The 14183-nt window shown below is 43.4% G+C and overlaps 1 protein-coding gene across 3 annotated transcripts in view; it reads left to right on the forward strand.

Moving 5' to 3' along the window:
- LOC143356443 (pseudouridylate synthase RPUSD2) overlaps positions 1 to 14183 on the forward strand; it is a 262149-nt gene that overhangs the window by 242544 nt on the left and 5422 nt on the right. For all 3 annotated transcript variants that reach the window (XM_076792145.1, XM_076792147.1, XM_076792148.1), the window contains 2 exons: positions 7963 to 8050; positions 13989 to 14165. In XM_076792145.1, the coding sequence (XP_076648260.1) occupies positions 7963 to 8050; positions 13989 to 14165 (265 nt within the window). The remainder of the gene's footprint in view (positions 1 to 7962; positions 8051 to 13988; positions 14166 to 14183) is intronic.

The following is a 14183-nucleotide window of genomic DNA, read 5'->3' on the forward strand; positions in this document are numbered from 1 at the left end:
GCCATTTTTATAAACTTTTTAATCGAACGTCTCGGGAGTTGATCGACTCGGTGCGTCCAGTCAATAATTGTCTGATGTAAACGCGGCTTTATCGTCGCTCTTTCGAGCGTCATCGAGTCGTCAGCCGCGTAAATCAGTGGTCGATACGCCGGCCGGGGATCGTTAACCGTTCTACCCGAAAGAATCGATGTTCCAGCGCCGTCAGGTTTCGATCCGCGGCAGTAACAGTCCATCATAACTTTATCATGGGAATGGCACGCGATATATATTCCGCGGAAACCCCGGAAAACGAGCGCGAGTTTGTCAACCGACCGGGGGAAGCCAGCTTGAAATATTCTCGCAATATCGCCGGGCCACGTGCGCCCCATTTTTGCTCGTTTTTCCACCGTTTTTCGCTCATTTTGCCCCGAGGAGGATGCCGAGGAGAGCCTTTGTTCGTTCGCAAGACGCTCCGGAACGCGGAATGCCGAAGAAGGAACGGTTGCTTAGGTTGGATGAGCCTGTAATTCATATAGGATGACGGTTTCGCGGTTGCCCCGGTCCCCGGCGGTGCCTGGGTCCTCTCTGACCCGTTACAGCATCTCTTTGTATCAATGGACGCTGGGAAACAATTCATTTGATTCTTAGAAATTTATGTGTACATTATTAAAAAAGCAGCTAAAATTTTGTTACATTCATAAAAAGACTGTAGAGGACGTAACTCCGGTTGCTTCCACTGTATTAGATTGTAATTTTGGTAATGATTCAGTAATGAATAAGGAAAACGTATAAACCTAACCAGCTTTATTATCCGGAACAGCGTAGCGAGGAGAGTCCAAGATGGCCGCCACAGGGCCGAGCACGCTCGAATAGATCGACGCGTTCGGATTTCGAGAACGCTTTTATAAAAATTTTTCGCCGCGCGGAGCGAAAACGAGCAGCACGAGAATAATTCGCGTGGAAATGGCTGGCGCATTCATCATAATCCGGGTCATCGGTGGTGCACGGATCTCCTTAATTCTGGTCGAAGGTGAATGATCTATAATCATTCTGGCTGTCCGGTGATCCGGTTATTCCGTTGATATCATCGTAAAATCATGGCGATCATCGGCGGAATCAACGAGTAGATCGTCCGAGTGGAGGAACGAATGGCCACGACGATCACTTTACTACGGACCTTCGTACAAAATGAAAGCGCTTTCACATCGATCACGAGAAACGGAGGCTGGATACAAATTTATTTCCTCTCTTAACAATTTCGACGAGGTGAAAAACGATGTGCCAACGCTCTTAAATTCGAGCTTTTTTTCACTGTACGCTACATATCACAGCCTCGAAACGCGACACGCCGCGCCGGGGAAAATAAGAACACAGAACGGTTCTCCCGTAATCTCCATTCATCTCTTTGCAGAGATTGATCGAGGAAAAGGGGAGTTGTATTTTTTTCCGGGAGGTCGTCGCTAACAGAAAAAACGTGTTTCATGGCTGATGTCACTCGGCAGCGGCAACTTTCACCGGCGGCTGTAACTCTATCGCGTCCCCTAACTTATCCGGCGAACCATCCATCTCGGCCAGATATCAAGACATCAATCTAGCATTACACGCACGTACCGCGTGTGCAGCCGCGAGCATAACGCGTTGTAATATTCCAGAAGGTTTTTCCGGAACCCTCTTTTATCCGGCCGGGGATCCACCTTGCTCGGAATTCGAATTCCGAAGCCAGACTTCCCTCTGTTTTTTTCGAAACGATGAAACCTGGCTGGTTTTCAAACACCGGCGGCCCATTCGAACACGTTTCGTTCTACTTGATTACACTTCGTGTACTTGACGCAGTTGACTCTTCTAATTAGACTGTGGATCTTCGCGCAGAATAAAAATTCTCCGTGCCAGCGCGCGGCGGGCTTAAAAATTGCATCGATTAAAAATAATTTATGTCACGGCATAGAAGTGAAAAGGTTAATACATTTAATTGGAATCAATAACTAATTAAATTCGCTGCACGAATAATTTCACCATTTCGTTGGGAGACGTGGCACTCAGAGTGTTAATAACTTCAGCAATAATGTAAGAACGAGAAAGATATATAACTGTCTGGGAGAAGCTTAATGGAATATCGAAAGGCGATTGCGCAAAAATGTTTCGGGGCCAGACGCGATTCTAGCACAAGGAATCTGGGAATTATTTATAACAACGAGCTTACGTAATCGAAGCATGGACAGAGGGATTTGATTCGATACGGACATTGTCGTAACGGGTTTGTTTAACGAGCGCACGGGCTTCCGTCACGCGTCTGTCTGCTGGCTGGCTAAATTAAACGACGCAGGATAATAAATAAGTGGAACTTCTTCCGAGATTGCTCCGCTGCCAAGAGACCGATGGGCCAAGCACGTGGCTCTCTTGTCTCTTCGCCACGCTTATGAAATATCATTTCACATTTTCGTTTCCGCTTGAGAACCGTCCGTTGCTATTTAATCACCTTCCGAAATCGAAAATACCATTCTCCAAACTTACAACCTTTCATACGCTTCCACTTTGATTAAAAAAATAATGCATTTTAGATTTTCCATTATTGAGAACTGTCAACGGTGTAAGTAGAATGAACATATTACGGGGAGTAATCAACCATAAGTAGACTACGGAAGTTTATGCACGATAAATATGTAACATGCACAAAATATGCAAAATATGCAAAGTATATAGGTATATATAAAATGTAGTATAACAAGCAATATATTAGTACATATGTTACAGAATATTCACGCGTATTGTTCGCATGACAATAAATTACGAGCATTTTTCCGAATTTAATGTTGTTAATTGGTGGTGTTTGTCAGTCAAAATTAATTTGTACGCGGAGAATGACCGCTCTACGTCACACGAAGTAATCGGTGCGTATTTAAATTTACTCCAACATTGTTCTGGCACACTTATTGGTCCTTGAACGCCCTCGTTATTTAAAATACTTGAAATCTTCGATAATGTAGAAAACCCTACGTTTTGTTCTAAAGTAGTATTACATTTTTTTCTAATTTTTTCACCGCAATCACCAGGAATATTTTTTAAATGTATATAATGTTATATTCTTTCACTTATGGGGAAAACAAAAGGGGTTGGTCAAGAGTTTCTCTGCAATAACAAAGAATCTACATTCAATGTTCATTCTCGATCGTATAAATTTCACACTTTCCACACTTTCCTTATGATTCATAAGTAATCAATTATTTTGAAATCTAAAACAAACTTTGTAGTAAATTCAGGTTTTCATTTCTTAATTTATTATATAATCTCCATCGTTATCAAGGACAGTTTGCTATTTTACCTGCAAATTTTCAATTCCCATCTTATAGAAATCCAGGGTTCGTCAAGCAAAATATGACTCAAAGTGCCTCCTTTGCAACGTTGACACTTGTTGACCTTCGATACATCTCCATAAACATGGCAAATTTTTTTTATTGTTACCGTTGCATTAAATCCCGCGCGAAAGTGAAAAAGTATGCAATGACGAATATGATCCTCGGAAGGTACGGACGCCGCCATTTTATTACAGGGTTGTAAAAAAAAATTATACTTTTTAGAATATTTTGAACACAGGCTGCTTTACCGAAAACTGTAAAAGAATACGTGTTTCCTCTTCAACGATCGTTACAGAACTAAAGGCAAAACAAATTTTTTACGAATAATTGATTACTTATGGGTACCCCTAATATATAGATTATTTTTTCAACATTAAAAATTACAGGTCTCTTCTTTTATTCGTCCGAAAAATTGTCTACGTTTATTGAAAGGAACGCGAGCTAAACGGCACTGTATTTCTTCTTTAAATAATTCGCGTAAGTCGACAATAATATAACTGGCCGATCCGAATCACTATGGCGGCGGAGTTTTAATCGTATCGCGCGGCGTTTGCTTTAGCGCTGATCGAAACTTCCCGGCGAGAAAGAGAGTTTCGCTGCTGAAGAGGAGCCCCGTTGCTGATTAATAATAATAGCAATTAATACCGAGTTGGATAATTATTGGATCTCTTCCGCGGAGGAGGAAACTTTATTCGGAATCTATCGGTGGACAGTGAACCGTGATCACGGGAGGGACTCGCTCGAACGGAGCTCCTCTTCTATCTATTCTTTATTTCTCTCATTATAATGATTTTCTTCGAACGTTCGGGAAGCTGCTGGGAAATTCATTCGCCAAGAAGGTACCGGCGCAATTTGAAATATTTTCAAGAAAGGACGGGAAAGAGTTCTGTCCCGACAGTCTCGTCCTTGCAAGAAGAGAATTATATTTATGAATACTTTCCGAGGGGACCGCAAGCTTCCCAGAAATTCGTTACACGCTCAGATACATTCCTTAACAAGCTCCTGGAATTTTTGTCGCGAGCACAAGAGAAGGAAACTCGATTTCCAACGGCCCCGAAGCTAAGAACCTTTCAGCAGGAAGGAACGAGACTTTTTATTCTGCTGGATCGGCGTGCTTCCGATTATACCGTCTGATGCTCTTCAAACTACCGAACACACGCGCATCTTTATCCGAAAAGAAAAATTGAAAAGTCGAGTTGCACGGATAAGAAATCCGAGCCGAGTCCGAGACACCGGAAACTCGGAAAATTTATTCGAGAGCGGATACTTCCGAAAACCGGACAAATTCGATTCAGCTGAAATTTAGCAAATAGGTTCATTTTCCGTTAAAAATATGTTTCTCAAGAGGATTTCCGGCGATAGGAACAAATTTTTTCTATCATAATAATATCATTTCCTACCTTACCGGTCACTCGCTACGCAGCTAAACAGCTATTGCAAATGGAGACAATTGTGAAACTGTAAATAGTACAGACAGACGTTTCTTTATGAGGACAATTAAAGTTTCTACGGTGTGATAATTAATATGGATACGCTTCGAGCCACCGAAATTTTTACATTACAGTGGCTTTAGACAAGTTTTAGGTCTCCCAAAGTCACATAAGTTCCAAGAAAAAAAAAATGTACTCTTCGGGCTACCCAGTTTCGCCGCAAGTGGACCCGAAAAATCGAACGTGGCCGTGATGATAAATTCGGACGCCCTTCGCTTTTCCAATAACGCGTAAATTAAAAAGAATACTCGGAACAGCCAAACCGAACCGAGTTTCGCCACGGCCTGAAATCGAATTATTCAGAGAGCCTTGCGTCGCGAGCAGCGTCCTTCGTTAACAATGCCTGGTCAAGTCAGTAAAGGCGAGGCACAAAGCGAAAAAGAGCCGTGGAGAGAGGACAAGCACGATGGAAGCTGTCGAAAAGAACGAAACAGAGAGAGAGAGAGAGAGAGAGAGAGAGAGAGAGAGAGAGAGAGAGAGAGAAAGCGTGAGAAAGAAATAGAAGAAAATGGCGTTGGAGGGAGGAGGGAAGAAAAGCATTCGAAAATTCGTTCGTGTCGCGGCAGAAGCTTCCTCCTCCAGCCGCGGTTGAGGCTTCCTTATTGTCCACGAGGAGAGAATGCTCGTGCATCGCGCGACTACTGCAGTTTCGCCGAGTGGAATGCATTAGGTAGATGGAACGTGTAATTGGAGTCGCGGCGTGCACGTACGTAGCCCACCTGTCGTTCTCTACAGTGGCTACAGAAAGTATCTCGACATTGGTTTTTTCCAAAATTTGCCTATATTCAAGCTCTTGTCTTTTCGCAACAAAAAAAAAAAATCGTACGACGAATAAATCTAGACTCGTTTCAAAGCTCGATGTCTCTAATTTTGCACGCCATCGTTCATTTTCCTCTAAAAAATTCCTGCATGATCTAGCCGGTGCGAAACTGAAGCGACTTTTTCCCTCGGAAACGGGACATATTGAAATGCCTGTAAAAATGTTGGAAAATTTTTTTCCGAACTGAGTCTACCGTGGTATTAACGATTGAAGTCTCGCCTTTACAACGACGCATCAAAAATTGACCTACGATTTTTTTTTTGGAACGTTTTATGGAACATAATTGGGGACCAAGTTCGGTCTTGTGAAGCTCTCACGGTGTCTTTATGTTGACGTAAACTTGGCGGTAAACCTCTCATTCAAAACTCCATAAAACGGTAAGAAAAAATCGTAGATCAATTTTTAAGGCGTCATTGTAAAGGTGAAGCTTCGATCTTTGATTCCGCGGAAGACTCAGCCTCTAAAAAAAATTCTCGTCGTTCCCAGAGACGATTCAATGCACACTATTTTTGAGGGAGACCTATCTTCGGTTTTCCACTAGTAGTATCACATAAGAATATTTTAGGAAAAGAAGTAGAAGCTTTAAAACGGGCCCAAGCTTATGGTTGTACGATTTTCTTTCTGGCAGTCACGGCAGGTTGAATATCGACGATATTTCGAGAATTGGAGGTTCAGTGTTCGCATACTTTTTGAAGCCACTGTACGTTCTTCGTCCGCGGACTCGTCTCTCGCTCCTTTGTCCCGCTCCTGGCTTCTTTCTCTTTCTATTTCGCGTCCGATTGTTGTTTCCTTCCTCTACCTCTACGCTCGAGCCACCCTCTTTTCTGCAACTCCTTTCGACGCGGCGGACCGCGTTTTGCCATTAACCTGTTTAGCTCCCTGTCGAGTAAAAGGGTTGCTCTATCGCGCAACGGTCTCCACTTTCTGCTTCCGGCGCCGTTTGATGTGGTCCACCGATTTTGGAATGGATTGTACAGCGACGTTTCCCTTTTTTTCCCGTAATATTTTCGGCGCCGAGAGCTCGAGAAATTTTTTCGTTTTTACACCGGAATTTTAAATGGATCATCTCGTAGGAAAATCAGGGGTTGTTCCATGAATTTGTTATTACAGAATTTTTTAACTTTTCAGGAGTGAAATTAAAGGTGGAGGATCCTACTTAAAAAAGAATCACGAAATAATATCGAGAAATTGGCTCAGTCGAAATATTTTGAGGGAGTTCTTTGGGACAATTTTAGACTGTGTTCCCGTAGGAATTTTTGAACGTTCAACGGCTCATGTTAAAGATGGAGAATCCTACTTTATGATAAGGTCGTTTTGGTTGAAGCATAATCGCGCAATCGCGTCGATCTTTGTAAAAAGTTTCACTCCGGTGGGCAACGTTCACGTCACTTCGACCTCGTTAATAACAGAAGAAGTGCATAAACACCCGCAACGATCAACACTCGAACCCCATGGGATCCCACGAGAATACTTCAAACCGAGCGAAATTCTATTCTCCCGTGATTAACGATCCATGGGGTAATGCGAGTGCCACAACAGGCGCGCTAAACTTTCTTGGACAATTAGTATTGCACGAGTCATAGAACACAAAGCCTCATAAAACTGGCATCATAATTTGCGGCAGTACCAATTTTAGTCTCACAAAATCGTATAAGAAATTTCATTCCTGTTTCTTATAACATAGTTTAGAAAGCTTTCATTAGGACACTGTGTGTCGGCATGCGTGTATGAATGTTGGAGTAGGTGTACCGCGTACAGTGCACGAAAATTATTAAATAAATTCATTCGATCCTGCTCGTATTGCGACGAAACTCGCATCGAGCACCATCAAATGAGCGCCATTTCACGCAGAAGTGGTGTGAGTCAATGTTTGTCTGTTTAACACCGCGTCTCGAGAGTTTAATCGTCGTCGAATAAAATAATCGCAGTACAATCATAGCGCGGCTTGCATAAGACAAACGTAACATCCTTCGATATTATTGTGTTTTATCGAACTCATACTTAATTCCTCATTATCCAAATATTAACTCGACTTGCAGCATTTCTGCATTGAAAATGTTCAATTGTTCAATTTCACCATTTCTGCTCGAATATCCTCATACAATTTTAATAACAAATTGGAGACAAGTCACTTCAATTGTAACTGCACTCCCAGTGTCGATGGTTTTCGAGAGAAAATTGAGTGACTGGTGTACGGTTGTGTGAGACAGTGTATGTTAGTAAAAGAGATAGAGAATGAGTGTGTATGAGAGAGAATGAAGAGAGCCACGCGTTAGAAGAACAAAGCCACGTTAAGCTGGTTGCGATTGGTGTGTTGCAGACACGAGGTGCCTGTCACCTCGGAGCCGATCACGGTGATACACATGGACGAGGACGTCGTCGTGGTCAACAAGCCCGCCTCCATCCCTGTAAGTGGTGTACTGCCAGGACTGTACTGCCAAAACGCTTTTTTGTCGCATCGTCTCTGCTTTCCGACGCGACCACGATTGCACGAACCACGATCGCCGCGATTATTTTTGGCCCCCGAGGGCCCCTGCGCGCGCACTATCACCCTCGACTTCGTTTCACTATCAATTAACAACCTCCCTACACCGTGGGTCCTTTATCTAAATTTTTAATCGGTTCTTCGCCCTATTTTTCACGAGCCAGTTCATTTATCTCGGATTCGTCGACGATCCACCATTTTGTTTCGCGAACGATCTCCGAGTTCCTTCGCCCATTAACTCGAGGATCCTCTGTTCCGTTTTGCGAACAACTTTCAATGTCATTCCATAATCAAATTTTCTTCCCAAACTTTTACTACCGAACAACTCCAAAGTGAAACGAAGTCTCAAACCTTATTTATTCTGTTTTGCTAAAACGATGAAGAACGTCGTGCCATTTAATTCTCCAAAATGATCGTGCACCGAAGAGAGAATAATTTGTTTCCATATTTTCGAGTTTCGAGGCAAACTTTATTCTCGAGAAAATGGCGTTCGCGCAATCGTCGTCCAGACTCCCCCTTTTCGCCTTCACGACTACGGTAAGTTTCCGTTTCTTTGACTGGCAATTAACCGCACATTTTACTAATTTTCTCTGCCGAGAACGACCTTGCCGCGTCGGTTGCCGGTTACTCATCGCGGATGACCTTCGTCCGAACGCGGCAAAAACGTTTATGAATAATTACCCGGCGGTTTTGCAATCGCATTTCTACACAGTGACTACGGCTGAACACGGTTTTCGCATTTATCTCGTCATTCCCGTCGATGATTCCTTTCTCTTCCTCGAAGAGACTTTTCGTTCGGCCGATTAACGCACCGCGCCGTCGCCGTTTTAATTAACCAGACGCTGCGGAGAGTTTCTTTCCTTACTAAATTCTTCTACCTACCTTTTAAGGAACGTCTCGAGATTTTTTTCCGGTATTTATTTCGCGTAAGAATGCGCGGTGTTTACTTTAAAAAGGAATAACGAGCGATTAGGCCAGCCGGGAATGCGGGAGAGCTTCCTTCGCGGCGGCCATATTGGATTCTTCCGCTCCCAGGATTTTATATACAACTCTCAAGTACTTCATCCTTGAAACACGAAATACGTAACGAATTAACGAAGAAAAATACTTGGTGGACCAACTGTTGTTCGAGTACAGTGTAAAAATTGATTCCTGACTATTTTTTCTATTGTAAAATTAAGTAAATCACGCTGGAACCTATGATTAATTCACTAAAACGCGAAACTCCGAAATTGAACGGGACGAGTCTAAAATATAATTGTGAAAGCCGTCGCAACTGTCCGAAATCGACGCAAGGAACGATCTAGGGTGAACAAAAATGAATTCCCTGCTCCCCAACAATAATTAACAAACTACACTTGGCCTGTATCCGGCAGCGAAACTTTGTAGAGAGAGAAATTCATTCGCGAACAGCAACGACCAACAATAATAGCAATCCGTCTTCGTTCCGCCGCGGCATAGGCGTCGCGTGCGAATGTAACGGGACCAGGAAAAAGGATTAATTATTTTTTGAATGACTCGGAACACGTTCGACGGGACCCCGGGGCTTTTTGTTACGCGTTCTTCGTTTAATTTACGAGTCGCGTCGCGTCCACACACTAACGGCCAAAGAGAAACTGCCGCGAAACATTGTACGACGCTTAATTACCATTCAGCCGTTTCGGTTAATCGTTGCAAAAACATTCTCGCGACCGCTCGAACGATCATTTAATTGCTGGGAGCAACAATGATCGGGCCGGGCTCCTGCTTCTCGACGTACGAATCACTCGACGGCTTTATTCGTGTTCAGGGAAAATCTCGTTTCTCTGTGACGCTTAAATAATAATTTAAAATTGCTGCGACACGCGAGCCGTTTGATCCAATTGCAAAATAAATGATCGAATCGCGGATTTTGGAAACTGCAGTCAAAGAGACACGCGTTTGCCGTGCCAATTTATTCGTTTGCCTTCAAATAAGCTATGAAATTGAAGTTTGCTCGATCATACGGTTTGGTCAATATTAGGTGAATTTTACAACGAACTGCAAAGGTACGAACACCAGCATAAAAGTCTGATAAATGCATTTAAAAATTTTCACGGTGAAATTCGCAGATTTCGATGCAATTACTCCGTTATCAGTGAAATTCAAACAACGCCAACATTGTGTATAGTTAAAACAACATTCGATTTGTATAAATACGGTGTTAGATAAAAATTTAAACAAAATTAAACGCGGAGGAGTGAAACAAAAGAGTTCGGACTTGTTCGATCAGCCAATTTACAACCGAATAGAAGTTAATTTTTTTCATTGCTGTTCAAGAATGTAGTTGTTTATTTTCATTCTGCTATAAGCGTATTAATTCTGTTGTACTTTGACGGCTATTCCGTTGATTAAAATCATTTTAATATTTTCACCCTGTCCCTTTCCCCACTCCTCCCGAGCTTCTTTTCCAGCTTTATAGAATTACATCCGCGTTCGGTTTAATAACACCGCTTACTCTGTGAAGCTCATCCTCGCACACGACATCGCCTCGGCTATTTCATTTTCCCTCATTTATTTACTAATTACTTTACGCTCCTTTTTCCTGCCGCTTTTCACGTCTACTGTGTCGTATCGTGAATTTACTTTGTCCTCGTTTTCATGTTCTTTCAGCCCTTTCCGTTGCAAACATTTGGCGCCATTGTCCCGGCTAAAGACCGTTGTTGTTATTATGCTATTGTTGTTATTATTAAGTCCAAACGCACGCGTTCTCTTAGGGACGTCCGAGCGCAATTTTCTCGTTATTAGCTCTCGGGAAATTCAATGCGAAGCGAAATTGCGTGCGAAATCTAATAGGGTTAGAACGATTGGACATTTTTTTGCTTTTTACATCGCGCAGGGATCGTCGAAGCTAATGATCGGGATTCCGGACTGTAGAATTAGGGTGTTTATAGGGTGCAAGAATTTTGAATGCCCAAAGAATGTTAGGACAAAGCAAAATTTTTATAAGCCTTCATTTATAAGTCTTGGTTGGAGGGAAAATGAAATTTCAAACAATTTGTTAATCGCGTTACACAAGAATCTCCTATAAAGCATTTTGAAATCCCGAAGAGCATAAGCTTCGATCGAACACTTTCGTCATTATTACAATATTTCACCTCCCTACGGCTCCCTCGACCTTATTAGCCACGGGATCATGCGTCTTTCGACCATCGGGCCCGTCGAACTCGAATAAATCGCGCGCGCGCAGCGACAGAATGGCCGGGAATCGCCTTAAAAAATTAAGTCCAGCCTGGAAAGCCTGTTATCGTAATGAAAAAAAAAGAAATAGTTTGACCCGGAAGAGGATTGTGCCGGCTACGGCGAGATACGTCCGCGTGCATGTCACTGATTAGGTCAAGCATGCATAGAAGAGGAAACGGGGCGTTCGAGTGGACGTAGACAGGATTATCCGGGGGAATCGAGTGGCTCTCGCTGTCGGTCGGCTGTCAACGGGTCTTTACGGGCCGCTACTTCCTCTTTATTATCCCCGTTTATTCGCCATTCACGCCTTAAATAGTTCCCCGGCACCGACAGACCATCGACGTTGGCCCAAGGACCTTCGAGATGTTCGAACAAGCCCTCTGGCTCGCTTTATTGCGAACTGAGGATCTCGACGATCCTAGAACAGCCACGAGTATACTCATATCCGACGACTCTAGGGCTCTACTCCTTTTTTTATGGACCGATTAAACCCGGCACGGCAAGTTCATTCTCGCTGATATTCGCGTGCGTTCGAGATGTCCAAAGTGTCTGATTCCTACAATTTTGTTGGAAGGGGCTCGATCAATCAGTGCTCGGTGGTGGTGGTGGTGGGATTTTTTCGGGTGGAGATGGCTTGTGAGATCCTTTGGTGTTCCTGGAAGTGGTCGCAAAGATTAGATTTCATAATTGCTACTTTTAGAAAACATCAGTTTATGGAATAGAAATACTTTCTGAAGATAGTCAAGGGTTGAAATCGAATTGATGACCGATATCCTGCCTTGCGTCTTCGTCGGTGAAGCGAATTTTCCTCGAACCTGAAAGAAAAGTGAAAAGTTAGAAATAAAGTGGGATAATATGAAGATTAAAACAATATCAATAGCAATAATTTACGCGGGTTATTCATTGTGGATCGAATATTCCCTCGTTTCTCGAGCACCGAGGAAATTGGCCTTGTCTGACCAGTGGCTGACTCGTTCTACTTAAGAATCAAAATTATTCTTCTCTACATTTCCTCTTTTCTGCCAACTTTCTACCAAAACGCTTCCCCACAAGAATTTTGTACGGTGCTATTGTGTATGGTATTAACCCTTTGCACTCGGCGCTGTTTTCATGCTAAAACTAAACTTTTCTCCCGTCTTGGAATATTTTCATTTTATTCATACGAAACTGATCCGATTTCCACGTATAATATTTAAATGTTTAGTAATCTATTAAATAGAAATTTTGTAATGTAACAAATATTTTGTAATATTTTTTGTAATTTCATTGAAATAATGCCACAATAATTTCTAGTGGTGCTTCAGAGTCACCACTCGAGTGCAAAGGGTTAATTTATAAACTTATGAACAGGAGAACGAGACACTGAACAGAATGTCGTGAATTTAGTTGGCAACCTAATACAAAATAATACCATGTTGGTATCGTTCTGCGCGTCGAAACAACGCGTTAAATTTCCTGTGGCAGCGTCGGGTGGCGAAAACAATTATCGAAAGCCCATTCCTCGGCTGTCGTATTTTTCGGGGCTGACTGTTCCGGATCAGCTGGTCGCTGTGTCCACAGGACAGGAGGGGGCACACAGGACACAAGCAGGATGCAGGGCACAGCTTGGATCCGCAAACATCGGTCCCGCAAACGGCTGCGGCCGTCCCGGATCGTTTCCTCCTTTGTCGTGCCGATATCACCTGTTTTTATTTCCCTTGGTGGCACGCCCCCGCAAACGTCCCGAATCGCATCACCACCATCGGGCTAGAAATGGATCCGGATAGTTGGGTTTCTCTCTCTCTCTCTCTCTCTCTCTCTCTCTCTCTCTCTCTCTCTCTCTCTCTCTCTCTCGGAGGCGTGTTTGCACGTGACGCGTTTGCACGTGTGTGCACGTGTGTACACGTGTTCCGGTCTCGTCACGCGGTTCCCCGTAAAGCGTTCGTTCCGAGCGCGATGCAATGCGATCCAATGCGATCGGACGGGTACCAACGCGTGCCAGCTAATATTCTAATGGCCCGATGGAAACTGCCCCCCGGGCACCTGCAACCGAGAAAACGATCGGCTGCGCGCCTTTTAATTTAAAAAGCCGCCCTCGCGAACGCTTCGCCGCCGCTTGCTGCGCCGGAGCTTTTATCGCGGCTTTTAACGGCGTTCATCCACCGGGATCGTTTCCATTGATGGCTCCATTTCGGATTCTTCAGGGTTGATGCGAAACTTCGGAATGCACATGCACCCGTTTCTCGTGGACAAAATTCAATTTATTATACTTTCAACACGTTTTTCTATACCTCGATCGATCGTCCTCCGAAAGCTTCAAAATCCGAAATATTAGCCATTTCAGATATTTAGTGGGAAATTCATTCGAGCCCCCGATCCTTCGACCTCGCTTCCACCGGTGTAGTATTCTGCAATTTTTAAAGATATGTTAGTCTAATTTCGTTGAGTAAAACCGAATCTATGATAGTATAGGAAGAGAATCGGAAGTTATTTAGAGGTTTAGGAGACCAACAAACCGTACGCAAGAGTCATTTAAAACTGGAAAAGACACTTTCTTTCTTTCTTTCTTTTCTTCGCTTAGCGATCGCTGTAACAAAGTTTTCTTTTGCATGACGATCCGCGTGATCACGATCATCATCGCCGTTCGAATCGCACTGAGTTATTTTATTTTGGGATTGCAGGTGCACCCGTGCGGACGGTATCGGCACAACACCGTGGTCTTCATCCTGGCGAAGGAGTACAACCTGAAGAACCTGAGGACGATCCACAGGTTGGACAGACTGACAAGCGGAATTCTCCTTTTTGGTAGGACGCCGAAGAAGGCGAGACAGATGGAGCAACAAATAAGAAATCGACAGGTGTGTGTGTGTGTGTTA

Source organism: Halictus rubicundus, chromosome 8 (assembly GCF_050948215.1).
Source record: "Halictus rubicundus isolate RS-2024b chromosome 8, iyHalRubi1_principal, whole genome shotgun sequence".
Lineage (NCBI taxonomy): Eukaryota > Metazoa > Arthropoda > Insecta > Hymenoptera > Halictidae > Halictus > Halictus rubicundus.